Source organism: Mchenga conophoros, linkage group LG18 (assembly GCF_057382185.1).
Source record: "Mchenga conophoros isolate Kocher_MC1m ecotype Shallow Benthic linkage group LG18, M_conophoros_male_GT1.1, whole genome shotgun sequence".
Taxonomy (NCBI): domain Eukaryota; kingdom Metazoa; phylum Chordata; class Actinopteri; order Cichliformes; family Cichlidae; genus Mchenga; species Mchenga conophoros.
The window spans coordinates 36,451,331-36,477,741 of NC_140543.1; the positions used below are offsets into that span (position 1 = coordinate 36,451,331).

General features: G+C 43.6%; 3 protein-coding genes and 1 pseudogene across 5 annotated transcripts in view; 2 read left to right on the forward strand and 2 right to left on the reverse strand.

Moving 5' to 3' along the window:
• LOC146554333 (protein NLRC3-like) overlaps positions 1-26,411 on the reverse strand; it is a 105,077-nt gene that overhangs the window by 24,476 nt on the left and 54,190 nt on the right. The gene's annotated exons all lie outside the window — the stretch shown is intronic.
• LOC146554334 (uncharacterized) lies at positions 1,120-9,417 on the forward strand (annotated as a pseudogene).
• The window catches only part of LOC146554335 (dual specificity protein phosphatase CDC14AB-like), a 23,129-nt gene continuing 6,946 nt past the window's right edge, over positions 10,229-26,411 (reverse strand). Inside the window, exons 5-12 of one of the 3 annotated variants that reach the window (XM_085253174.1) lie at positions 25,906-25,968; positions 25,434-25,506; positions 16,951-17,181; positions 16,725-16,863; positions 15,472-15,733; positions 15,266-15,357; positions 14,033-14,164; positions 10,273-10,437 (exon numbers count right to left, since the gene is read on the reverse strand). In XM_085253174.1, the coding sequence (XP_085109300.1) occupies positions 10,332-10,437; positions 14,033-14,164; positions 15,266-15,357; positions 15,472-15,733; positions 16,725-16,863; positions 16,951-17,181; positions 25,434-25,506; positions 25,906-25,968 (1,098 nt within the window). In that variant the 3' untranslated portion in view covers positions 10,273-10,331. Of the gene's footprint in view, positions 10,438-12,264; positions 13,951-14,032; positions 14,165-15,265; positions 15,358-15,471; positions 15,734-16,724; positions 16,864-16,950; positions 17,182-25,433; positions 25,507-25,905; positions 25,969-26,411 lie in introns of those variants that run through there. The other 2 variants (XM_085253172.1, XM_085253173.1) reach the window with 2 other exon arrangements.
• LOC146554336 (uncharacterized) lies at positions 17,673-24,579 on the forward strand. Its single transcript, XM_085253168.1, has 2 exons — positions 17,673-18,268; positions 22,452-24,579. Exon 2 carries the CDS (start codon positions 22,744-22,746, stop codon positions 24,304-24,306), a length of 1,563 nt encoding a protein of 520 aa, XP_085109294.1. The 5' UTR covers positions 17,673-18,268; positions 22,452-22,743; the 3' UTR covers positions 24,307-24,579.

Consider the following 26,411-nt stretch of genomic DNA (forward strand, 5'->3'; position numbering starts at 1 on the left):
AGATAATGCAGCTGTTTCCTGTCAGTAACATCCTCTTAGATTAGAGTTCAGCTTTTTACAGGAAAACTGGACAAAACTGATTTTTGTTACAAACTCATTTTCATTTCCTCTCAGCTCACAAACACAGTCAGACAATCAACCAGAGTCAACACTGATTATAATGTCAGTGCAGAATTATTTCTGTTACTCAGTGAGTTCAGCTCTCTGACCTCGTTGCTCCAGGTTCACCACTGAAGCCTGGATTATGATCTTTGGACCGGTCACTCCTCACAGACGGACAGCTGGACCCTGCAGACTCTGCTCTGTCCTCCTCTTCCTCCATCATCATCTTCAGTCAGTCTGAGAGGTAAACCACAAACACTCAGTGAGTTCACATTAACAGGAGTAACCGAGTTACAGTCGCTGACCTCTGACCTGTCATGTGACCATGAAACCAGGTCAATATGTCTGTAGGTTCAGTCATCCAGGTCATGTGATCTAAGGAGCTTGGAAAGAAAAGAGACGTCTTTAAGTTTCTGGAAGACGTTTCATCTGAGAAGCTTCTTCAGTTTTAAAACCAAACGGTGGAGAGTCCCAGATATTTAAACCTGAGACGGAAAGAAAGCATGTCGCTGACCCACCACTGATCATGATCAATGGTGGGTCAACAATATAAACACTTATTTCAAGGATGAAACTGTGAGTCTGATCACTTGAGCACAAACATCTGGAGCACAGACATCTGGAGCACAGACATCTGGAGCACAGACATCTGGAGCAGCATGTCGATGCTGTTGGTTGAGATGCTGAAGACTGAAGTCCAGGCAGCTCCAGCAATGATCCACTGATGTGGTTTTATTCCACGTATGAATGTTGTTATTGACAGAGATGAAGTTACTCAAAAAAGTCATTATTACACATATTACACAGAACACTTTAATTAAAAGTAATGGAGTATGTTACGTCATTACTCCTCATAACAGTACTTTCATGTTACTGTGTAAAATGAGCTGAAACACTGTCTCATAATCACCATAATCTAAAGCTGAGGTACAGCCCCACACACCAACACAGATCCTGATGAGGTCACGTGATGTTTCTCTGAGTGTTTATGAACACAAATCAAAGATGAAACAGCACAAAGACACTTCAAAGTGATTCTACTGTGGAAACATGAACAGGTAGAAACCTGCAGCCTGACTGCTCATCACTTTGTTACCTGTTCAGGTTCAGCAGCAGCAGCTCACTTTATCACGGTGCTGGTCTGGGGTCAGTGTTTACTCAGCTTTAACATCACTCTGGGTTCTTGGCTAGCTTAGCGTTAGCTTAGCTTTAGCTTAGCGTTAGCATGCTGTCAGGTGTCTCGTGTGGTGTGTAAATATTAATCACAGTGACAGTAAAGGAGGTAAAGGGCTGTGACGTCATCACGTACGCTGCGTCCTCTGAGTGAACTCACAAAGTACAAACTACAAGCACACAAACACGAACGTAGCTCAGAGTGGCGGACACACTCGGCCTCGTTGGTCCAGCTGTGAGTCCGTTACCGTGAACTATGGAGCGGCAGATTTGTGCTGAACTAAGCTGCACACAGCTGATGTTAGCCAGGAAACATTACACACTGACTTTAATACAAACACACACAGTTTGTTGTGTGAAGTAGTGATGGGACGTTCTGTATCGAGGCTTCGGAGCGTGTGTCGAGTAATGGAGGGGGCGTTTCCGCGAAGCGCGTATCGAGGCTTGCTTCATTTATGGGAGGAGCTGAAAATGATGACGTCCGAAGCCTCGCTGCCCGGCTGTACCACGTGACTGGTTCATGAAGTGGTTCGAACTTTGCCGCGAGATATGACAGCGATATAAACCCCTCAGACTTCATTCAAAAATGTGGGTGTTTGATGGAGAGTTGTTAGTGAGAGTTTGGAGACCGTATGGAGGTTTATGAGAGTGAGGAAAGAAAGTCAGGAGAGAATGGAGGCAGCTAAGAAGAGGAGGATGTCCTCCCCTGTGTGGGAACATTTTGATCTTATTCCTCCCAACAAGGTATGTAAATTTCTACAGAAGATGTATTTTCCTGATACTGATGGTGCAATACAATTTATGTTGAGCTGTCTTGACTTTTGTACAAGGTGAAGTGTTTGCTATGTGCCAGGGAGCTGGGCTATAACAACAACACCTCATCCATGCTTAGGCACTACAGAGCTTTGCATGAGAATAAGGGGGACACCGATTGTAGAGCAAGACCAGGTGAGCCATCAAATGCAATGATAATATAGCATGCAGTAATGTTACTAAATGATATAACAATATTATACAACTGTTATAAGTTACGTGTGTGATATTTATATTTGTGCTTTGTCTTTATTGTCTTTCCTCAGGAGAACAATCTCAAATAGATGAAGACCTGGTCAGCATGGTGATTGAGGACTCCCAGCCATTTAGCATTGTGGAGGACAAAGGATTCAAAAGATTTGTTAAATCATTAAATCCCAGCTATGTTCTCCCCACTAAAAAGGTCATAAAAGCAGTGAAAATTTAGTTTTTACAGAATAAAATGTGAACAGGCAGGACTGAGGCTCAAAGCCTCAGTGTGTAGCTGTCCATACCTCAACGTTACAAAAGCACAACTACTGTCCACACCCCAACCACACCTCACCTCACAGTAAATGATCATTTCCATTTCAAGCATTTCCAAATAATCATTTCCCATACTGCCACTATAAATATACACAGTATACTGCCATCACTACAATATACATGTTTTACACACTCCTTTTGTTGTTGACATTTACAGGCTGTGTGCAAAATGCCACACTCTTCAAATTCATGCCAGCTATTATTTTTACGTCCAGTAGGTGTCCTGCTAGAGCAAATGAAGCTTCATGAAGCTTCGCGTTGGGGTGAACCAATTGGATGAAAAGCTTCAGTGCTTCATGGGGCTTCATCTGCCCATCACTAGTGTGAAGAACTCAAACATGAGCTGAACAAACAGTAAAGTTCCTAAAGACAAACTGTTAAAGGAGGAAACAAAGCAAACTTACAGTTTCTTCACACACCAACAACAAGCGCCACTCCACGAAGTTCAGGAAGTGAAAGTAAACTTTCAGCCTAATGCGGCGTTTGAAGACAATCAGGGGCTTTGAAACACTGCTGCGTTCAGGTGCACCTCAGAAACTCCTAAACCTCTGGCAGGCTGTGATTTATTTCTGCTGGTTTTCCAGTTTGAAGCACAAACATCTGTCATCACTTTGTTGTTCTTCTTCCTGCAGCGTTTGAATATTTCAGCACTGAACTGATGTTTGTTCAAAGCTCTTTTCAACCTGTTGAAGTCATGAATGAAAGTGCAGACTGAGAGTGGATCACATGATGTTTAAGGTGTGTCATGTGACACGTTCAGTATTGTCACACATGTCTAGATTGTCCCTGATATCAGAACTGCTCAAACACTGATGATTATATTTGAAGAATTATTCCTGATGGCAGCAAAGTTTGAATGGAGCTCTCTGTCTGTGCTGATTTGTCGCCCTCTGGAGGTCAAAGCACAAACTGCATGATTTCAGTGTAACCACTGACCGATGGATGCTTCGTAAATGCAATCGCAACACACCTATTACCTGTAATATACACCTGTAAATGTATTCTGTTGGTTTACTCTTATTTCAAACGACGTTTCTTACCTTTGATCAATGAATGAGGAGCGTTGGGATGTGTTGCGAGCGTTGAGTTACTTATTTTCTCTCCCGAAACGTAAAAGAGGAGATTTTTTAAAAGTGCCGCCGCATCTCAAACTCGCAACAGCGCCGGAAGACCGTAGTGGCCAAAAGTATATTACACCCGTAGTGGTTTAGTACGGTGGCCCCTAGAGACAAAGCACGTACAAACTCCAAAACACTTGCAAAATCCAAAACACAACGGAAGTGCTCCAGGACGCTAGGGGCAGTGTTGAGCTTTTGTTACCTAGTAACTACACAAGCCAGGAAGTACCAATGACCGGATTTGGGGTTTGCAGCCTTAAAGGCCGCATTTTAAGGCCGATTACCTCACAGCCACAAGAGAAGGCTTTCCGAATTCAAAGGCTGCCCGAAATGCGGCCCTGAAATGCGTCCTTAATTTCCCTGAATTTTAAGGATGGGTCGGTGTAGCCTTCATGGCCCAACATATCCCAGACTTCATAGTGCGGTGGTGGTGTGGATAATTTTGCCGAAAAAAAAACAGTGGAAGCGGAGCGGAGGAAGAGTAAACTTTCAGAAGTAAGTCCTGAATATTATGTCACTTATTAATGCGCAAATATTTTTTTAATGAAGAACATTAAACCATTACTGTTGGCCACATGTCGGGAAAGTTGACATTAGTGATGTTTGTACTTTCAGAATTAACTTGGTTTTAAAGCCTTTACTTTAATAAATATATATAGTCGACCTTAATCTTACAGAGATTGTGATGATTTTGTGGATAATTAAAGTCAGTCATATATCCACAAACACAACAAGCTGAAAGTCAGTGATGCTGCTCGGTTTGCAGTCCTGAACATCACGGCACAAGCAGGATTCACTGCACTGTTAATGTTAGCTGTGTTATATTGCTGCCTCTGTTCGGTGGTGTCGAGCCAAACGGACTTTAACGTGTGTTTGAACGAGCTGACGGTTCACTCGTTAAGCTGAAAGAAAGATGCTTTAATCACAGCAGTCACACATGTGTCCACTGCACCATCTGGAACTCTTCTTGTTTACACTCGTAATAACACAAACACTAAATCCTCCTTCTTTTGTGCTGTTGTGTAGCAGTGTGTACACCTGAGACTGTCACCTGTCTGTCTGTCCTGCACTCTCTCTCTGTTTCTTTCTCTCTGATTGTGGAATAAAAGTATGAACATGTGTTTATAAGTTACACTTGTGTTTGAATCCTGCAGCTTATCACACATTTCATTTCCATGTGTGACGACTGCAAGTGTCCAGAGTGAGGACAGACTGAGGGACCCACTGCTGCACATCATCTGTGAGGCTTTGCACCCCTGATGATCCACCAGGACAAACTCAGCAGTGTGTGAGGAAGAGCCAGCAGCAGCTGACAGATGGAGAGAATAGACAGACTGTTCCCTGTTTGTGAAGGACTGCTAGGAAAGTTTAACATAACTGTCTGTGCTGAATCAGTCTTATTAGGTAATGTTCACATAATGTGATCATCCCAGTGTTTCCAGTATGGGAGAAAGTACTCAGAGTACTCAGGGCCTTCAAGTTACACACTATGAAAGGCAGCAACAAGTTTAATGTTCAGAAACCTAAAGTCTGTATCAGCAGCAGAATGGAGCTAAAATAAATGTTGGTTCCAGTTCTATGAAGCTTTGAGGATTTTGGATCAGTAGCTGCTGTGTTTGTTGCATCATATTGCTGTAACTGTTTATATGCTTTATATATTCTGAGCTAAGTTGATCTATAGTGTTACATCATATTCTATAAGGATGTTATGTGTTTGTAGACTTTCTGCCCAGTTTGACCCATTTAGCAGACGTCAGCCTGTTTAAGGCTCTGATATCTATTCTGTGTGACTTACAGCAGTTATGACATGGTCTGATTTTCTCACCCAATAAAGGAATATTTCATATATCAGTCTACTCTTCATTCTATCAGACACAGTTATCACAGCTTGTACATTTTCTTTTTACACATATATGTAAGCATTGAGCCAAATTTAGTAATGCCAACATACTGAAGGAACAACATTTGTCTCTTATATATGATACACCTATATATGCACTGTCAAAGACACTTGTCTTTGAGTGAAGATTTAAGGTGATAAGACATGTAAATAACTGCAACTTGAATCTGTACTGAGGCTCAGTATTTGACACAGAGTTCATGTTCACTGCTGTAATAGCTAACAATGATTAATATAATAACTATAATATTGGCCATATTATATTTGCTGACAACGACCCCAGAAAAATGTGGCAGAGGATCAATCACATTACCAACTACAGAAGCAATAACCAGGCAACATCTAGGACTGATGCCTCACTGGCTGAGGATCTAAACCGTTTCTTCGCCCGCTTTGAGATGACCAAGCCCTCAGCTGCCACACCACTTCCACCCGCCCCCAGCACTGGCACACTAACACTTAGGGAGCACCAAGTGAGGTGTGTTCTAAGGTCAGTGAATCCCAGGAAGGCGGCAGGTCCTGATGGAATACATGGAAAGGTTCTCAGAGCATGTGCTGACGAACTGACCGGAGTCTTTACTAAAATCTTCAACCTTTCCTTGTCATCAAACACCGTCCCGCCCTGCCTCAAAACCTCCACCATCATCCCCATCGCCAAGAAGACAGCTGTGGCCAGCCCAAATGACTACAGGCCTGTTGCACTTACGCCTGTAGTGATGAAGTGCTTTGAGAGACTGGTCTGTCAGCACATCAGGGCCGGTCTGCCTCCCACTCTGGACCCCCACCAATTTGCCTACAGGACAAATCGATCCACCGAGGACGCTATCACCATAGCGCTCCACACTGCGCTGAGTCACCTGGAGCACCGAGGAAGCTATGTGAGAATGCTCTTTCTGGACTTCAGCTCAGCATTCAATCATATCATCCCGGAGATCCTGGTCCAGAAACTGTCTCACCTGGGACTCTCTACCCCCATCTGCCTCTGGATCAAGGACTTCCTGACAAATAGACCACAGTCTGTCAGACTCGGCCCCCACCGGTCCAGCACCATCACACTCAGCACCGGGTCTCCACAAGGATGTGTTTTGAGTCCCCTCCTGTTTACGCTCTACACATCCGACTGCTCCCCTACCCATCTCTCAAACACCATCATAAAGTTCGCGGATGACACCACAGTGGTTGGACTCATCTCAAGGGGGGATGAGTCGGACTACAGAGATGAGGTCAACAGACTGACTGAGTGGTGTTCAGTTAACAACCTCCAACTGAACACCACGAAAACTAAAGAACTTATCTTGGACTTCAGGAAGGGCAGAGCAGACCCGGCCCCACTTTACATTCACGGGAGCTGTGTGGAGAGGGTACACTCCATGAGGTTTCTGGGCGTGCAGATATCTGATGACCTCTCCTGGACTGCAAATACTACAGCGGTGGTTAAAAAGGCCCAGCAGCGTCTCCACTTTCTGAGAGTGCTCAGGAGGAACAACCTGGAGGAGAGGCTGCTGGTGACATTTTACAGAGCCACCATAGAGAGCATCCTAACGTACGGCATAACAACATGGTATGCAGGGTGCTCAGCTGCAGACAGGAAAGTACTGCAGAGGGTCATCAACACAGCCCAGAAGATCACTGGCTGCTCTCTGCCCAGCCTGGAGGTCACTGCAAACTCTCAGTACCTCAGCAGAGCTGGCAATATCATCAAGGACCACTCTCACCCCAGCAACCAACTGTTTGAACTATTACCGTCAGGCCGACGGTACAGGTCACATAAAACCAGGACAAACAGATTCAGGGATAGCTTCTTTCCCAGAGCTATCACCGTAGTAAATAAGCACAAAAACAATTGAACCTATTCCATACCGTCACTGTCATTATATTATGCTGCTATTCATACTGTCATTATATTAATGCTGCTATCCTGTATATATTGTACATACTATTGTTTGAGTACTTACGATTGTTTTTTTGTACTTTTTATATTTTACATTTATATTTATTATTGAAACTTGCACCAAGGGAGTGGCACTCCAATTTCGTTGTACTCTGTACAATGACAATAAAGGCTATTCTATTCTATTCTATTTACATTACCAAAGTGAGATGACTTTAGTCTCATGAACAACATCAGCTAATTCTTATTTACTAACTAATCTTAAATAACTGTTCAGTACAGAAATGAAGCCCAAAAATCATGTTTTACTGTCCTGTGGTCTCAGCCTCAGATACTTATCAAATCACACAAAGCTCTTGTAGAAACAAACAAACAAATGAACAAAATATGTTCTCCTTCATTTCTGTCAAACAAAGTTGTATGACACGTTTCCAGCGGTTAGTATCATGGTTGCTAGGCAACCTGGGAAGCGCGACGGAGACTAGACCGTCCCATACAGACAAACTTGCCGTTTATTTTGCAAATAGAGCTCAACACTGCCCCTAGCGTCCTGGAGCACTTCCGTTGTGTTTTTGAGTTTGCATGTGTTTTTGAGTTTGTACGTGCTTTGTCTCTAGGGGCCACCGTAGTTTAGCACTACCATAGAGAAACGGTTTAGGCCGTTTAGCTAAACAATCCCAGGCTCCCGCGCGGGAATCTACCAGCAATTCTTATGTGCCATGACTACTAAGCAGTTACCACAAATTTTGCAGATATGCCAATAATCATTCAACCATGAAAGGTTTTTATTTACAGACAGAACAGTTTGTTATACCTGGAGTAAAAAACACTTTTATCACAAATGTTGTCAATGTTCTTTCAAATTGTGTCTCGTTATTGTTCTCCTGCATCCTGCTGTCTAAACCCAGCAGCAAGATTATAACCTGGAATGTCTTTGTTTGTGTTTGGAATCAATTTTGTTTAATATAATTGTTTATTTTTTCACTGCATGTCAAGATGCAGAAGAAAGTTGCGCCATATCCAGGGAAAATCTCTGTGGCGTTCCACAAGGGGCCACTTGGATACCTTCTCCAGGACTCGTCAAAAGAAGCTCGAAGGATTAAAAATGACCCCAAGCTTCAGGACAAGTCTGCACCTGTGAGGGAGGACGATGCTCTGACTGTCATCTATCAGAGAGGAGGGGATGCCTCTGACATGAAGGAAGTGCAGGGAGAGTACATCCTGCAGTTTGGAAAATATAAAGGGAAATCTTTCCGGTGGCTTCTGGAGAATGATGTCGGGGACACCATGTACCTGATCAAAGATCTCCAGAAGCAAGAGGCTGCAGGGACCTCTGTGGAAGAAGGGCATGGCAAGGAGAGCTTGCATTCATTTGTACAGTAAGCCCTCAGCTTTGCAGAGATAAAAACTCTTCTGAGCTACGAGACCAGCAGAGTAAGTGTTGCTGCAGAAGCCTCTGAGGATGATCAGCTGGTTGGCTTTGGCTCACGAGCCAAGAGCACCTGGAAGGAGATTTGGGACGGCAGAGGTGACGGCTATGCAGACCTTATCATGAGGAAGAGCTGCAGTCAAGGAACACGGCTGCATGAGCTGCAGCAGTGCCTGCGGAAGAAGTAGCAGTCTGCGCCTGCTACTACAAACGCCCCAACTAAACAACCTCTTGGTAAGTTGTTTTAATAATATTTTAATAACATTGTTGACATGAAATATAAATTCAGTACATATTTGTCTAATTGTTGCCTCCATCACAGGGATGGATGAGGATGAAAACCTGGAGGACACAATGCCGAGCATCTCACCTGTAAAAGTACACATGCAGAGCTGTAAGTACTGCGTTATTACTACATGTCAGACGTGATAATGGCTAAGTCTGTTTCTGTCTCATATGCCTCTGTCTCTGCATAACTAGTCACTGTGGCAGCAGCAGCAGGGTCCACACCCAGAGGATCTTCAGGAGCAAACAGGTTTTCAAATGAAAGGTTTCAGAACTGGAGTACAATTGTTTTCTCTGCAAAGCTGAGCCTGAACTTGAACTTTTATATATTGTCTTGTTCTTGTTTTTGTGTGTTCTGGCCACGTTCCAGTGATGTTCCTCTAATAGCATGGTTGTATGCTGGCTGTATGGTGGAAGAAAACAGTAAATAAGGGAGAAACAGTTGATTTTGTATATAAGACAGTTTTGTTCTAGTTGTGAATGTTTCTTTTGTTTCTATAAATATAAACTGATTGTAAATATAAAAGTGTAAATAAATAGTTTTCTGCAAAAATATCAACACAGTTTTCTTCTTAGAGTTCACCTATATGTTTCTATATCTGTGTGTGCTCCCCATCAGGTAATCAGTTTAAATAAGTTGTGAGCGCTGCCCTGAAAGCTTACATATTATTTCTAAATCACTTCATGTAATGATAACAAGTCATCCTAGAGCAGTCTCACAGCTTTTATCTTCATAATCTTTCTGTTTTCATTTATATTATTAGAAACATGACTGCTGTCTTTTATCTGTGTGACTGTACAGCCTGTGTCAGACATGACCCCCACACAATGTCTGACGTTATCTTTAATACATGCAGCACAGCTGGAGCTGCAGACACTTTCTCACTTCTGGTGATAATATATTTGATGTAGGTATTGTTGCTTGCTAGCTTGAAGCTTATCTACAAAAGTAATTCAATAAGGAGAGATCACGTGGAAAAACTCAACATGATTTATTGAGATACAGAAATAAATGTAACTGTTTGGCAGTTATGAGCCATCATAGCAGAAAGAATCCCAGCAGTGACAGGATGTTGCACAACCACCACCCCAGAGTCAACATGCTGATAGTAATGAAGATGAAGATGGAGGCTGGGACAGGGCTCTGAGTGACCACGGTGAGGAGGAGAAAGGAGAGGAGGCGGGCTGCATGGCTGCAGATCTGAAATGCAGAAGAGCAACCGATTTAAAGCATGCAGAGTGGAGGCTGGCAAGAGCATGACTGGAATAAAGCAACGATGTCAGTACTGAGTTTGTGCTGGAAAATGAATAGACATAAACTAACAGCCACCAGGAAGCAGACAGATGATTTATCACAGACATGCCTTATTGAAATTATGTATAAGCTTCATGTTCTATGTCATCAGAATGTATCTGTATTATAGTTTTAGCTTTAGTCTTTGTATTAAAAGTTGGATGTCTCCATAATTGTAGACTATATGTCTGCTATGTATCATCTCAAGACTGTGATGATACAGTTTAGTCTGAGTTATGCACTTTGTGACAGTATAGGTGCAGAAAAATTGCTCCACAGGCCATAACACTATATAATATAAATAAAATGATAATGAACTAAAAATTAAAAAATAAATGTTATCCACAATAAGTAGATTGAAAATGGTGTTTAACTTTTGATAATGTAACACAACCTTTGTCCCAACCAGGACTCGAACCCGCGCTCAGACAGTTCAGTGTAAAAAACAATCTTTTTTTTTCCAATGCCTGAAAAGCTGCGATTTGATTGGCTGTTTCTCCGTTACACCTATACGTGATGGGCCCCCGCGGAGACAGGAAGTGTTTTTATGACTGAAACACTGAGGCTGTGTCCCAATTCAGGGTCTGCACGCTTGAAGTACACATTTTAAGTGCGATTACGTCACCGCCACGCGACGACGGCTGTCCCAATTTGAAGTGTACTTCAAATGCATACTCATATATACTCATATATATACACACATATATATAAATATATATATGTGTGTATATATATATATATATATATATATATATATATATGTGTGTGTGTATATATATATATATATGTATATATGTATATATATATATATGTGTGTGTCCCCTGCTCTGCATCATTAGAACATTAACAGACCAACAAATATAAGTGTCCCAACCAGACAATGATTTGGAGACTATAGAGGACGTATTTAACTTAACTACAGTAAGGATACAGCCAGGATTTTAGTTTAAGAGGCCCTGTTATACATATATGGTACAGTACTGTTTCATATACGTAGGTCAGTGTATGTGCAGGTAATCCATGTAGCTCAGTTCCTTATACTTTTGACTCAGTACAGTGTCAACAGAGGGGATTCCCTTATAGAGTCGCCTCAGTTATTTCTGATGTTTTGGTCATTAAATTCCCCAAATGATACCAAGCACATGGAATCCACAGTCTCAGCATCCCACGGCATCCCACGGCATCCCACGGCATCCCACAGCATCCCACAGCATCCCACAGCGTCCCACAGCATCCCACAGCGTCCCACAGCATCCCACAGCGTCCCACAGCATCACACAGCGTCCCACAGTATCCCACAGCGTCCCACAGCTTCCCACAGCGTCCCACAGCGTCCCACAGCATCCCACAGCGTCCCACAGCATCCCACAGCGTCCCACAGCGTCCCACAGCGTCCCACAGCATCCCACAGCGTCCCACAGCGTCCCACAGCATCCCACAGCGTCCCACAGCATCCCACAGCATCCCACGGCGTCCCACGGCATCCCACAGCATCCCACAGCGTCCCACAGCGTCCCACAGCATCCCACGGCGTCCCACAGCATCCCACGGCATCCCACGGCATCCCACAGCATCCCACAGCGTCCCACAGCGTCCCACAGCGTCCCACAGCATCCCACAGCATCCCACGGCATCCCACAGCGTCCCACAGCGTCCCACAGCAGTGTCAGGTGACTTTCAGTGAAGGTTATGACACAATGACAGTGTGATGATAACAAAGAGAAGCATGAGTCATTATCTCGTCATTACTTGGACTTTATTGTTGATTTTAGCACTTCACACTAGCATTAGCTGGTTTCCCTCCTTTGGAGTAAACTACCAATCAGACAGCACATCTGAGCTGCTGTCACACAGTCAGATACAGGAAAGCATGACAGCAACAACACGCTCAAAGCTGAACATCATTTGCATGTTAAGAATTTTACTGCAAGAAAGAAATAGTGCAAAGCTGAACATAGTGAGTTTGCTTTATGTATGATAAAGTCCTGTTGACAAATCCAGTGCATGAATGTGAATGACCTGTGAAATAAAGTGTGCGTGCCGTGTTCAGTCTGACGTGAAACATCAGAATCTCTGTCTTCATTTTACTGATTTCCTCTTTCATTGCCAGCATGTGTGCTCAGAGGCTTTCACAGTGCATTATAAGCACGTCGTGGCTTTGTGTCCCTCGCTCTGCATCATTAGAACATTAACAGACCAACAAATATAAGTTTGTCATACTTTATCGATGAAATCTGGGAGAATATAAATAACATCTGTAGCAGAAGCAGTGTGTCACTCTTGGTCTTGCAAGACAATTTTGCGTCCAGTTGTTAATTCTTGAACAATCTGCACCAATCTCTTACAAAAGATGTGGTTTGCTATGGTTCTCTGACCCAACCTGGTTACTAAAGTACTGAAAACGAGGAGACAACATTACAACAACGTGCCAAATAAGCTAGGTCCATCATGTGATCTGCCAAAGTTTAAGGCGTGGATTTTGGTACGACTTCTAAAGGTCTGTGTTTCCGCAACCAAGACGTTGCTTCAGGCCGTCTACATCCTGTGGTTCTGAACTTCGGATGGACAAATGGCAGCAGCCGTTTATCAGAAGCACCCAGACTGCTCTTGGCGATGGTCTGACTCAGTCCTCGGGCCACGACCTCCCCTGTAAGCGTTGTTTGGTGTTTCCACCTGCACGTGTCCTTTGCTTCCAGCAAAATGATTGTGACAGCGGGGCATTCAGCATCCAGCAGATGTTATATCTGCAATATGCAGCCGCAGTTTTTCACAGTTACCTGCCTGCTATACCCAAGAGACGTGATGATTTATGGTGTCGGCCCTGTTATCACAGAATGGGCCACGTGACCAGTTAAAGTGGTGACAAACTGTTGGCTCTGTCGAAACGAAAAGTAGTTATTGGGGCTAAAAAAGCATTTACAGCCTATTAACCCGAGAACGCTATCGCTGGGTGATTTACACCCGAGCAAATACATTTACATGATTTCTCTCTCCTGCAGCTGTTTGCGTGTCGAGGAGCCTGTGCCTTCACCAGGGAAGTCTCAAATGTCCCAGGAATGGGTGGACCAAAGACCAGCTTTCCAGAGTCATTCTTTTGTTTTAGGAGGGTTTTTCTTTCATTTTGTTAGACATGGCACAGTTGAAAGTAAAAGAAGACCACTCTAATTTGTCATGTGTTGTCATATTTTGATATATTTGATTACTTTTTATTGGTTATATTATATCGGGTAAAAATCACCCGGCATTAGCGATTGTGTTACTATTTATAGCGATAGTGTTCTAGGGTTAAACGTGCAAGAGAGCTGATGCAGTCTCCAGCGAGTCCATCATCAGCTGGGCTGATTCATGACCAGAACGTCCCAAGTGTGAAGTCAGTGAATCAGTGCTGGCCTGGTGCTGAACAACGTGAGGCTGAAGGGACTGTGGAGACATCAGCACATCACATTTTACATTGGTTTTATTATAATGTGCTTCTAGTAAGGACAAAAGCACAGACACCAACCTCCTGATCTGCGGAGCAGTGGTGGTAGAGGAACTTCGTCTCAGCGTCTTAGTAGAAGAAGGGGTGAGGTGGACTTTGGAGGGCTTCGGGGGAGGGAGGATGGAGCGGTGTGAAGTCTTGGACAGGTTTAACCTGACACAGAAAACAAGAACACCTCATATTTGTGTGTGTGTGTGATCCAAGAGCAAATAAAACTTGATCCTTCACAGAAACAAGCACAACGAACAACTTCTCCAAAAATCCTTCTGATTTCTACGCTCACTGCAGGAATCAACATCTGCACTCACACTCTGTACAAGAGACGAGATACAAACACGCTTCGACGTGTGGGAGGTACCTGATTTAACCTCCGTGGAAGCCCAGCTCTTGGTTGTGTCAGGTTAGCAGTTTGGTGATGTTAGTTTACAGGAGAAGCCGGAGGCACGTCGTGAGTTTGGTTCGTGGTCGTCCTTTGGTTTCTTTTTGCCGCAGCTCTCATATCCCCGATTTGTAACTATTTACTTTTTATAAGATGTTTCTTGAACTATGGCAGCTTCTTATATATCTGCTATATTTGTGCCGTGGATTCAGGGACCCAAACAAAAACTGTAGTGAGCAGAGGTATTATCTACTGATTGTGTGTCTGGCTGCAGCCAAGGATGGAGAGCAGAGGCAGCGGGCAGGCCAATCGAAACGCAGCTCAGGCCGCGGCTGCAGCAAAAACTTGGGCGTAGGAGGAGCGATTCTGGCAAAGCGTCAGGAGGGGAAGTGGTGCTCCACCAACACGGTGTACAGTAAAGATGGAGGCCTGCTGGCTCCAGCTGAGGACACCGTCAGGCAGTAGAAGGAATACTCTGACAACCTCCAGAACCTTAATCTCACTCATAACTAAAGTCGCCAAAAGACAACAACTTCTCCTGTTGCATTTAGGTTTCAGTTTAACCGAAGAACAAAGAAGGACACATGAGCTCGAGCAGGTTACACACAACATTCACGCTGCACAGATGAGAACACAGCAGGATTTCATGCAGTCCGGTCTGCCTGTTAGACAGCGTGCAAACAAAGCGTGCGTTCTTTGTAGCATTCGACAACAGTCACTTACGTACTTTCTGACATCCACAAAAACATATTGGTGTCTATTATCTCTCCTTGTTAATAGAAACTTTGTTTCCAGCGTTTGAGCTAATTCTCTACGTGTCTCTTGCACTGACCACAATAACCATCTATCATTAATTACATTACAGATGTTGGTACCTTGAGCAGGATGACGCTGATCTCGGTGGGCGTTTTCCCTTCAGTGCTCTCAGTTCGTCTCCCTGTGTCAGACTGACTTCTTTGCAGTTATTCTGCACAGACACAATTAGCAGCATGAAAACACAACATTGTGATCGGAACTCAGTAGCCTGTTTGAATTCTGCAGTAACCATTAAGAAAAGGTGCTATGAAGTCACACCGCTGACCTCATCCAAGCTATATGACTTGCAGAGCACGGTGTTGATTGACAGGTCATCCATGCTGGAAAGCAGCGAGGACACTGCCTCCTGTTTGCCTCCCTGCACAGAGTCAGAGCGGTGCAGCTGCTGCTGCAGCTGCTGCTGCAGCTGCTGCTGCAGCTGCTGCTGCAGCTGCTGCTGCAGCTGCTGCTGCCGACTCAGTCTCTGTTGGACCAGCTTCTGTTTAGACCGATGCACGTCACCCTGAACCCACAAACTGTGCTGCTTCCTGCACACAAACATCAAACACACGCCACAAACTGACTGTGATATCACGTTTAGCAGGTACAACATTCAACATCCTGGTTTAGCGTGTAAGTAGACACACAAAGCTAGTAGCCATTAGCAACAGAGCGCTACTGTGGCGTAAGGAGGAAGTGTGCGTCCAGAGCTGAGGAGAGAAACCAGCTGCACACTGTGACTGCAGTCTGCAGCAGTATCACAGTTTCAGGCTTTTTTAAATTCGATTCGATTCATCATCCACCAGTTTCCCACTGCTGCAGTCACCACCAGCTGCACATGGGCACCCTGGGGAATGCCCCACCCTGACCTCCACCTTTTGCTTCTCTTCTAACATTTCCAGCATGCTCCAACCATGACCTCAGCATGGAGAAACATCCTGTGTGCTAACAGCAATAGATGCCACAGCCTAAGGACAGACGGGCCTTGTTTGTCCAGCACATCTCACAGATGCTCGATGAGACTGAGATCTGCCGACGTTGAAGGCCAAGGTGACCCCTCAAACCCTTCCTGATCTACTTGTGCTTTGTGTGAAGACTCCAGCGACACTCGAAGTATTAGAGAACAGCTGTACTCAGTGGCCAACGCCTTTTGGGTCATTGCAAAATGTCAAACAGCTTGTGTTTAAATAAAAAAGACTGGAAACAGAAAAAGATCCAAGTGGACCAATCACACCTTCACAAACGCAATGACCCTGATGAAGGCCACTAACACGTTATGGTTCCCTGATACTCTGTGACTGGAGTCTTCACCTCGTCAGATCTTTGTCTTCTCCGTGCACCTTGGAGGTGAAGCTGCCGTCTGCTTGTGTTTTGTGACATTATCCTAATGAAGTGTTGCAGACGTGTCTGTGTGCACAGCATTACTCCTGTACTTTCATGAACGGACTACAGCTTAATGATTGTCTCCGACCGAGACCTTTGGAGTCACGGAAAGTGGGCCGTTTGGTTTGAGCGGTCACAGCTGAGGCACAAACTCACTCTTCTAAGAAGTTTTGCTGTGGACCGATGATAGATCCAGGTCTGCAGACTCTGATCCAAGCAATCGCCTCGGCTGCAGTAAACCGGAAGTGCTTCATCAGGTAGCAGCCAATCAGAGTGCCCGTGCGGCCTAATCCAGCTGTAAATGGATGGAGTGTTTAAAGAGACAAAGTTAAGATAAAAGAAATAAATGACATCAATTAAACATAAAGACTTGCAGTCCTACCTTTACAGTGCACCGCCACTGCCCCGTCTGTACTTTCACACACATGCAGAAAGCGTCTGACGATGAGGTCAGAGGGCGTGGTCCCATCAAGGAAGAAGAGGTCGTGGTGCTCAAATCCTGCATCCTCAAACCGCCTGCCATCATACAACGTCCTGTTCAGACGAACCACGGTCGTTATGTCATTTTGGCAAAAGTATGAGAAGTATGCCTCGGGTGTGTGGAGGGGATAACCTGGAGACAGAGTCAACAACAGCTGAGTTACGTCATACGTTTCAATCAGCGAGCGTCTGTTTTTAATGCGAACGTAAAATAAGATTCAATGACGTAGTGTCAGCTGATTTATGTTGTAAGGTAAAGACGTTAAATACAGAGAAAACCCAACGATCGGACGGCCCCAAGCACCTGCTGACAGCGGGAAAGAAAAACTCCCTTTTAACAAGAACCAGGCTGAGGGAGGGGGAGCAATCTGGCTCATGTGGTCGGGGTGGGGGGAGGACAACAGGACAAGAGATGGACGAGAGCCAGAGGGGAATAATAACTACGTGCAAAGTGGTGTAAATACACAGAAAGTAAAAAGAGCTGAGGGATGGAGAAGCATGAGTGCATCATGGGAAACCCCGAGCCACTGCAGGGTTCAGGCTCGTCTAATCCAGCCGTAACAACACGACAGCACTAAGCAGGAAACAATGCACGCCGTCAGAAGACAGCAGGGTAAGTGTTACAGGAAAAATGTTTCTATGTTTCTTTACCTTCTTTTAAATGTGCAAGCATGCCCTTTTGTCTATGGTTAGATTAGTTTAGAATTATCTTTTTAGACTTTCTCAGCAAAGACATACTGTTTTGGGACATATTGTTTTAGATTGTTTTATCTCTCACAGCCTTCTCCCAGCTCTCTGCTGACGAGACTAGCGCCACATATGGAGTTGTTTATTTTATTTGTTTTGTATTTTCTTATCCTGTTCTCACTGTCTTTCCTATAAAAATTACCAAGCCACTGTGCATGGTGTGAGTTGTTCTTAGCAGCTCACCCGTGTACACGTTTGATAAAGAAAGTAACTTTGTCTCATTGTGTCTTTATTTCTCCTGGGTCTTTTACAGAGTTTTCCCCCAACATTTCTTGGTCCTTCGGAGCCGGAGCGCCTCCATCGTGTCCCATCTCCGTGACCAGTCCACGTTGCTCGTCTGTCGACAGCCCACACACTAGGTGTGTGGTCAAAGACCAAGGGCGTTAAATTCGAGTCTTGGCCAACGTTCTTAGAAAGCGACCCACGGTGGTGGGGCCCGATCGAGGTGGACCAGACCCGGCGACACTGACCAGGTAGATACAGACACACTGACACAATCTTGCGTAAAATCGTATTTTAAATTCAGGGAATTTAAAATAGCGAAAGTAGCTCGTCGCGACTGGAAGCTCCCCACTTCTGTGGGTTTAAAGTAGCTCGTCGGCTGGTAGCTTGGAGCTCGTCGACTGGAAGCTCCCCACTCTTGTGGGTTAGGTTTGGAGCTCTGGGTAGCTCCCCCAGCTGGGTCAAGGGAATAAGTAGCTTGTCTACAGAAAGACTGGCAGCTCCCCTTATGATAAGGGTTCCGATCGCGCGAATAAGTGTGAATGTATGTGTGTGTATTGTTGTAATTAATGGAGCAAGCTGAATTTTCACGGTCCAATAAGAGACTGAGCTGCTCCTACTGTGTTTTTCTTTTACTGCTATTCACTGACGTGCTGGTGAGTTGAGAGAACGGTCGAGTTCCGTCTCGTAAAGTTCACACCGCTTTTGGAAATAGTCCGAAAGTAGAAGGGCGTGTGAGCAACCACTCTCGTCTCTAATACCAGCGAAGGTGATAGCAGCTGTATTGTGTATATATTACTTAAACAAAAATAAGTAAATACATAAATAAGATGGGTAATCAAGCAAGTGAAATTAAAACTCATTCCTGCTGACGAGCAGTGGTGAGAAAAGAAAAGTCCAGACGCCGGACAAAAACAGAGAGAGATTTAAGAAAACAAAATATAAACAGTCAGAAGAACAGAACTCAACTGCCAGTTTAGTAAAACCAGAAGACAAGACACTGTGCAGTGCCCACAATCCTTTTAGTAAACCATCACTCACTCCTGCAGCCGCATCTGCAGCACCACCCATATCAGGAAGAACATAATAATCCCTTATTAGGTGAAAACTAGAGATCAAAGCAGTTTGAAGTAGTTTAAAAGGGTTGAAAACAGACCCCACTGAGTAGATATAAATATAAAAAGTATGAAATAAAGATGAACAAAGGGAAAATTACAGTAGAAATGATCTTTAGAGTATTTGAAATTAATAATAGCAAGGATAACAACCTGTAAAGTGATATTATCAATGAAACACAGTTGGCATGATGACCATGCCCAGCATGTATAAAATGAATATAAAGCAAATAATTCACACGAAAATATTTTAATAAAATAAATAAGGTATATTAAGGCTGTGTCACTGTTCAGCCAATGACAGTGTGTGAAAAGGTAACTGTCTCCACCCTGGGAAAAGGATGATTCTGCAGGTCATCTGAAGCCCTTGATGGATACAAAATAAAATATAAATAATATAATAGAACTGCCTGGTCCGCCATGCAACAGAGAGAACAAATGTGACCGCAGATTGGATGAATTCACAATTATCTGTTTGCTGAATAAGATGATCCTAACTAACAAATTGGCTCAGGAGTAGTATAGTGGTACACACTGATAAAATATTATAATATGCTATTGCTGTCATATAAGACAAAGAGGATAATATTAACAATGACATAATATTAATATGAAGAGGCACCTTAATCGGTTATGATGTGAGGTGGATAATTGTTAAGCAGTAGTCTGCATCAAGCTTAAGGTTTGCTGAAACTCAGTGTAATGACATGTGAGATGAAGACAATACAGAGAATAACTAAACTAATGAAGTGCATAGAGGCACTTGACCAGCTTGAAACCTATCATCCTAGAATGACACATTGCTGAGATATAGAGCACACCTATAATAACAACCAATAAGCAAAACCCTGTAGACAACAGCTAAAACTACAGGATTGAGAAGCTGAATTAAATATGTAGACACTGCTAAGCTGATGAGCATGTTCCACATTTTCTTTTCTTTTTATTTATTTGTTTCTTTTAGAGCAGAAGCTGCTGTAACACACCCAAAGAAAGACTCTAGGTCTGACCAACCGTCTCAGTCGTGGGCAAAAAGATGACAGTCAATAAAATTCTAAAAGATAATTTATTGACGAAAAATATATCAAGAGATAAAAGATAAAACAGTCCAGTGTCCCACTTATGAATTGTATAAAAACACACAGTCCCAAGGCCAGAGCCAGCTATGCCACACGGCCAAGTTGCACCCCACATGTTGCCTTTAACAGGGTTAGAAGTTGTCCTTGGAGACCCACCACCCTGCAAGCATATAGTCAGTGGTCACTCAAGCCTCTGCAACCCTGCTGCCTTTAGGCTGTGGCATATAATAGGCCCTGGACTGCACAGAGAGACAAAACAAAACAGCAGTGTTTGTAGTGTGGGCTATAAGAAGACCGGTGTATCAGTGCAATCAAGTACACCTGCCTCTAATTAGTCCAACCCCATTCCAGCCATTGGCTCACCAAAAATGTGACAACCACAAAACCACTCCCAACCCAGTGCAACTTCACACAATAATATAAAGCTGAATTAACACAGGCACATTAGTCTACCATGTTACAAGCTGCATGCTATTACAAGCCAACATATGCAGACTTCTGCCTTGTTCGGGTGGCAGCATTTTTCTTTTTCTTTTGTGTCCTGACACGTTTATGTTTTTTGTTTTTGTTTGATTATTTTGTTGGTTTTGGAAACGAATTTAAACGAACTTGTGACAATACTTGAGAATCACAGTGACACATAGTGATTAGGCATATGATTGAAAAATGCCTAGGTTTAGAGCTGTGAGCTATGAGCTGTGAGCAATGCAAAGTTAAATATATATATTTGTATAAATGGGAAACAACCCTAACTTGAAAGTTTGAAATGTGTGAGATCCATGCATTGTTTGAAGAACTAGAAATTATCTAAAACTGCCTTAAGTGAAGATGTAGAGTTGCATCTATTCTCCCAAACAAAAAAAAAAAAAAAAAAAAAAAAAAAAAAGGGAGAAGCATTCTGTAACTTAAAAATAAGGCTGACTGTTGACAACAGACTAAAACACTAATTCGCAGGTGGCTATCAGGAACAGAGAGGCGAGCAAAGTCACAAACACCAAGGCCGCAGACAGCCACGCAGAAACAGCAGATAACATAGAGACAACGCCTGCTAGAACCGTGGAGAGGAAGGTCACTTCACACGAGATTGTTGCGCATGTGAAATACACAAAGATAAACAAATAACCATTTATATAGACAGCCAGTATGTTTTCTCTGCTGTGCATCATTTTGCAAAAAATCTGGAAAACCAGAGGAATGATTACACCAACTGGCAAACCAGCATGCCAACCTCTTACAACGCCTACTGACTCTTTCATTACTACAGGCAACAATTTTGCTGACAGAGCAGCAAAATAGGCGGCACAACAGGCAAACATCACATTGATGGCAGTAAACACACATCAGATTCCACTGGATGTGTTGAAAAATGAACAAAAAGCAGCAAGCACAGCAGAGCAGGCAAAATGGCTAAAACACGGTGCAGTTCTGACAAACGACTTAATGATGTGTTATGGCAAGCCAGTGTTGCCAAAATTCCTCCACAAAATGGCGGCATTAGTGACTCATGGCTGTACGCATTTGTCAACGGGGGGACTGACCAGTATTGTCAACTCTCATTTCTACACTGTAAATTCTACACTGTAAATTTTGAAACCTCAGCAAAACAATTTGTCAGAACATGCATGACGTGTCAAAAATATAATGCTCAGGGTAACCTGCGACCAAGAAGAGGCCGTTTTCCAACTCCGCCTCATCCTTTTCACACAATTCATATGGATTTTATTGAACTAAGCGAATGTCAAGGGTCAAAATACGCCCTAGTGGTTATAGACGTGTTCTCAAAGTGGCCGGAAATCTATCCAGTGAAAAAGGCAGATGCAATTTCAGTAGCAAAGTGCCTGTGCAATCACTTCATACCCACATATGGCATGTCATCACTAAGGTCTCTGAAGCACTCGGTTTCAGCATAAAACACCACTGTGCTTATCACCCTCAGAGCGCAGGCCTTGTAGAGAGAACTAACGGCACTATAAAACAAAGGCTCAGGAAATGCATGGCAGAAACAGGAAGGCCGTGGCCTGAATGTTTGGGTTTAGTGAAAATGTGGATGCGCTCAACACAAGGCTCCCATAAACTAACTCCATTTGAAATCATTCATGGCAGGCCGTTTCCACTGCCTATTACCAGTCAACCAACAGACAAAGCAATCAGAGAAAACACATTAGCAGAATGGATGTCTAAGCTGTTAGAAAACAAAGAGATCATTGTACATAATCAACAACCTGATGATGTTTCTCCAGTGTCTTGCAGACTAAAGCCCGGTGACTGGGTTCTGATCAAGGTGCTCCAAAGGAAAAACTGGAGCACACCCAGGTGGGAGGGGCCATACCAAGTCCTCCTCACTACACCGACCGCTTGCAAAATTGCGGAACGACCATCCTGGGTCCATCAGAGTCACTGCAGGCGAGTCAGTGAAGCCATCTAAACACAGCTGACGGCAGGCTTGCCCGCTTGTTGTGATCTCGCCCGGTGGAGGGGTCAGCTTTCCTGGCCGGGGGGTCTACTCGCGACAGGAGGGTGTGTCCCGTCATCATGAGGTGGTGGCTCTTATCAACTGCAGCGGCCCTGACCATGGCCGGGCTCCTCACCTTTGCTTCCGTGAGGGACAACAAGTCACGCTATGTGGAGAAAAGGCAGACACTGTATGACAAAGGAAAGTACACCAAGTTTCCCCATGGCTACGCCACTAACTTCTGGTGGCAGTTTATGAACACTACAGCTTACTGGAATAACAAAACTGACTGCTATGCATGTACCCATATGCCCCTATCCTCGCAGACGTCTGGCCTGTGGCCGTACAGCATACCTGAAGATCGCAGTTGGTGCCTGTTGGGCCTGGCAACACATCCAGGCTACGGTACTCTTTGGTCCAAAGCCAACTACAGCATCCCAGCAAAAGCAACCTGGAGATCATCATCACTCACAAATGTGAACTGTTCTGGACAGACCTACCTACTGACCTGGCCCCAAGTCTCAGACCCACTGCCTGATGTAATTCTACTGAACAAACTGAACGCATCACAACTGCCAGTATGTGTGATGAACAATGGATCGCGGGCAGTGGGGGAGCTGCCTACTCACTTATGTAAATACATATACACTTTCTGCCCACCAAGGAACGAGAGGAAGTGTATGGCCTGTTCAATCAACGCCACCTGTGCCAGTAACACGACGCTGATGGGCCTAAACTGTCGCTCCGACTACAGCTACCGAATGCCACTACAAACAAAGACTCAGTACCAGACAGGATGTGCACGGACGGCACCCAGCAGCAGAGGAACCAGAGTTTTGGCTGACTGGTACTTCCTATGTGGCAACAAGGCTTATCTGTCACTCCCTGAAGGTTGGGGAGGTCTGTGCGCCCTGGTGGAATTATCAGATCACGTTTTCTTCATGCAACGTGTTGCACATCATCCAAGCAGCCGGCAGAGACGTGAAGTGGACATCGCCTCCCCCAATTCTTTCGGCATTACTGTGGACACTGGAGTGCCGGGAGAGTTTCGCATCTGGGGAGGTGGAGTGAAATTCTTACAGAGCTTGATCCCCGGCATTGGAGTTGCCGAGGTGCGGGATCATGTGGAAATCAACCGATATGCTCTGCTACGACACATCAACTTGACTAAGACCCTGGGAACTGCCTTAGCAGGAGAACAGCAGGCCATCAGAACGATGGTGCTGCAGAACAGACTGACACTAGACCTGCTAACAGCATCACAAGGAGGAGTTTGCAAGCTGATCGGGGAAACATGTTGCACTTTTATCCCTGATGGATACGAAACTGGAGGAGACATTTATGAAGCTTTGCAGAATTGGACCGCTCTGCAAAAATATGTCACTGACCACACACCTGGAGCAGCTACAGCACAAAGCTGGCTGGACTGGCTGTTCAGCGGTTCATGGCTGGCTGCTGTAGCAAAGCCATTTTTTCTTCTAGGTCTCATCATGATAGCACTGCTCATATTAGTGTTGTGTGTGTTGCCATGCCTAAGAGTAATGATTTCACAGATGATAACAACTACAATGACTGCTTATGTTGCCGTGCCTCAAGAAGAACAACATCCCGTTGCAATTCTGTTAGAGGAGAACTTGTACTAACTGCTAATAAATGACGTGGTGATTAAAAATGACTTGTCAAGTGATCACGCACTGATTAAAACATTAGTAGGTTATGCAGGTTTTCATCCTTTTATTTATCTTTTTTTTTTTTTTTTTTTTTTTTGAAGTTCTCAGTTTTAAACATAAAGTTTTCATTTTAAATATGAAGTTTTCATTATTTTACATATAAAGTTTTCAATTTAAGGTTTGCATCATTTTAAATATAAGGTTTTCATCCTTGTATTTTTTGAAGTTTTCATTTTACATATTAGGTTTTCACCATTTTTTTAAATACAAAGTTTTCATTTTAGTTTTCATCCTTTTATTTTTTGTAGTTTTAGTTTTATTATTTTTTCTTGTTTATTCCACTTGTTATTTCATTTACTATGATTTTCATTTACTATGTTTTTCTTTTTATTATTTTCTTTTGTTTTATTCTTTAGACCAAATGACTGCCATTTCTGCTATGCTGACATTTTGAAAATTTTGGAAATTAAAAAAAATTGCCTAAGATACTTGATAAATAACCTTCATAGACAATTGTTGTATACATTTAAAATAAGTTAAAACAGGAGGGAATGTTACAGGAAAAATGATTCTATGTTTCTTTACCTTCTTTTAAATGTACAAAGATGCCTTTTGTCTGCCCTTTGCCTATGGTTAGATTAGTTTAGAATGATCTTTTTAGACTTTCCCAGCAAAGACATCTTGTTTCTGGGACATATTGTTTTAGATTGTTTTATCTCTCACAGCCTTCTCCCAGCTCTCTGCTGACGAGACTAGCGCCACATATGGAGTTGTTTATTTTATTTGTTTTGTATTTTCTTATCCTGTTCTCACTGTCTTTCCTATAAAAATTACCAAGCCACTGTGCATGGTGTGAGTTGTTCTTAGCAGCTCACCCGTGTACACGTTTGATAAAGAAAGTAACTTTGTCTCATTGTGTCTTTATTTCTCCTGGGTTTTTTACAGAGTTTTCCCCCAACAGTAAGGTTAGCTCTTCTCAGCTGCTTCAGGACGTGCAGGCACTGAGGGGCTGCACAGGCCTTCTGTCAGCCCAGCAACGTGAGCACTGGTGTTGGTTTGGAGGCATGCTTTTAGCTTTTAGCTTAGAGATTCTGACTCACCACGAGAATGAGGGCTACTGAACGCCAGAACTTTGCCCGGAACGATCCAGTTCATATCTCCATTTTCAACTCGCTAAAAGCACAAAAAGAAAGGAAAGACTGTGATAGAGGTTAGCCACATATCAGTTAAAACATGGATCCAGAACACCTTAATTATACCACCACTGCAGTAATGAACACGTACGGGCTTTTACCTTTCATTGGAAATCAGTTTTGTTGACCTTTACTTCACTGACTGTCTATCACTTGGACGGGTGAGCTATGGATCAATCTAACTGAGAAACTGAGGAAGTACAGCGTGCACCAAGGCAGGCCTGGACATCGTACGAGCTCTTGGTTGGCCCTGACTGTGTTACTAACAGCACTGCAAATAAACTGGATGAATAACAAGCGTACGTTAGTTATTTCTTCCTGTATCCTGGTCCTGTTTGCATTGATATCGACCTGTAGCACAGTCTCTGCAGTCTGTTACCTCATAATGTTCATATTCTTCTGCACTGAACCTTTCAAAATCCAGGAAACCATGTTGTAATGCCTGCAGAGGAAAAGAGCAGGAACAGATTTTCACAACAAAAGCACAACTCCCCCCAAAGGGCTGAAATGTTTAGTGTTATAGTGATCTGCAGTGGTTTCACAGATTCAGTTCAGTTTTTCTTAGCACCAAATCACAACAACGGTCACCTCAGGCAGTTAATATTGTACGTAAAGACCCTACAGAGGAAACACAATCAGACCACGAGCAGGCACACTGGTGACAGTGGGGAGGAAACACTCGTTTTTAACAGAAACACATGTTCACCAGAACCAGGCTCAGGGAGGGGCGGCAATCTGACTGACTGCTGAAGGCTTTTCAGGGAGTTTTTTGGACTTCCTGATAATAATGAATTACAGTCGTCCAGCCTGGAAGTAATAAATGCATGAACTAGTTTTTCAGCGTCACTCTGAGACAGGATATTTCTAACTTTAGAGATGTTGCAC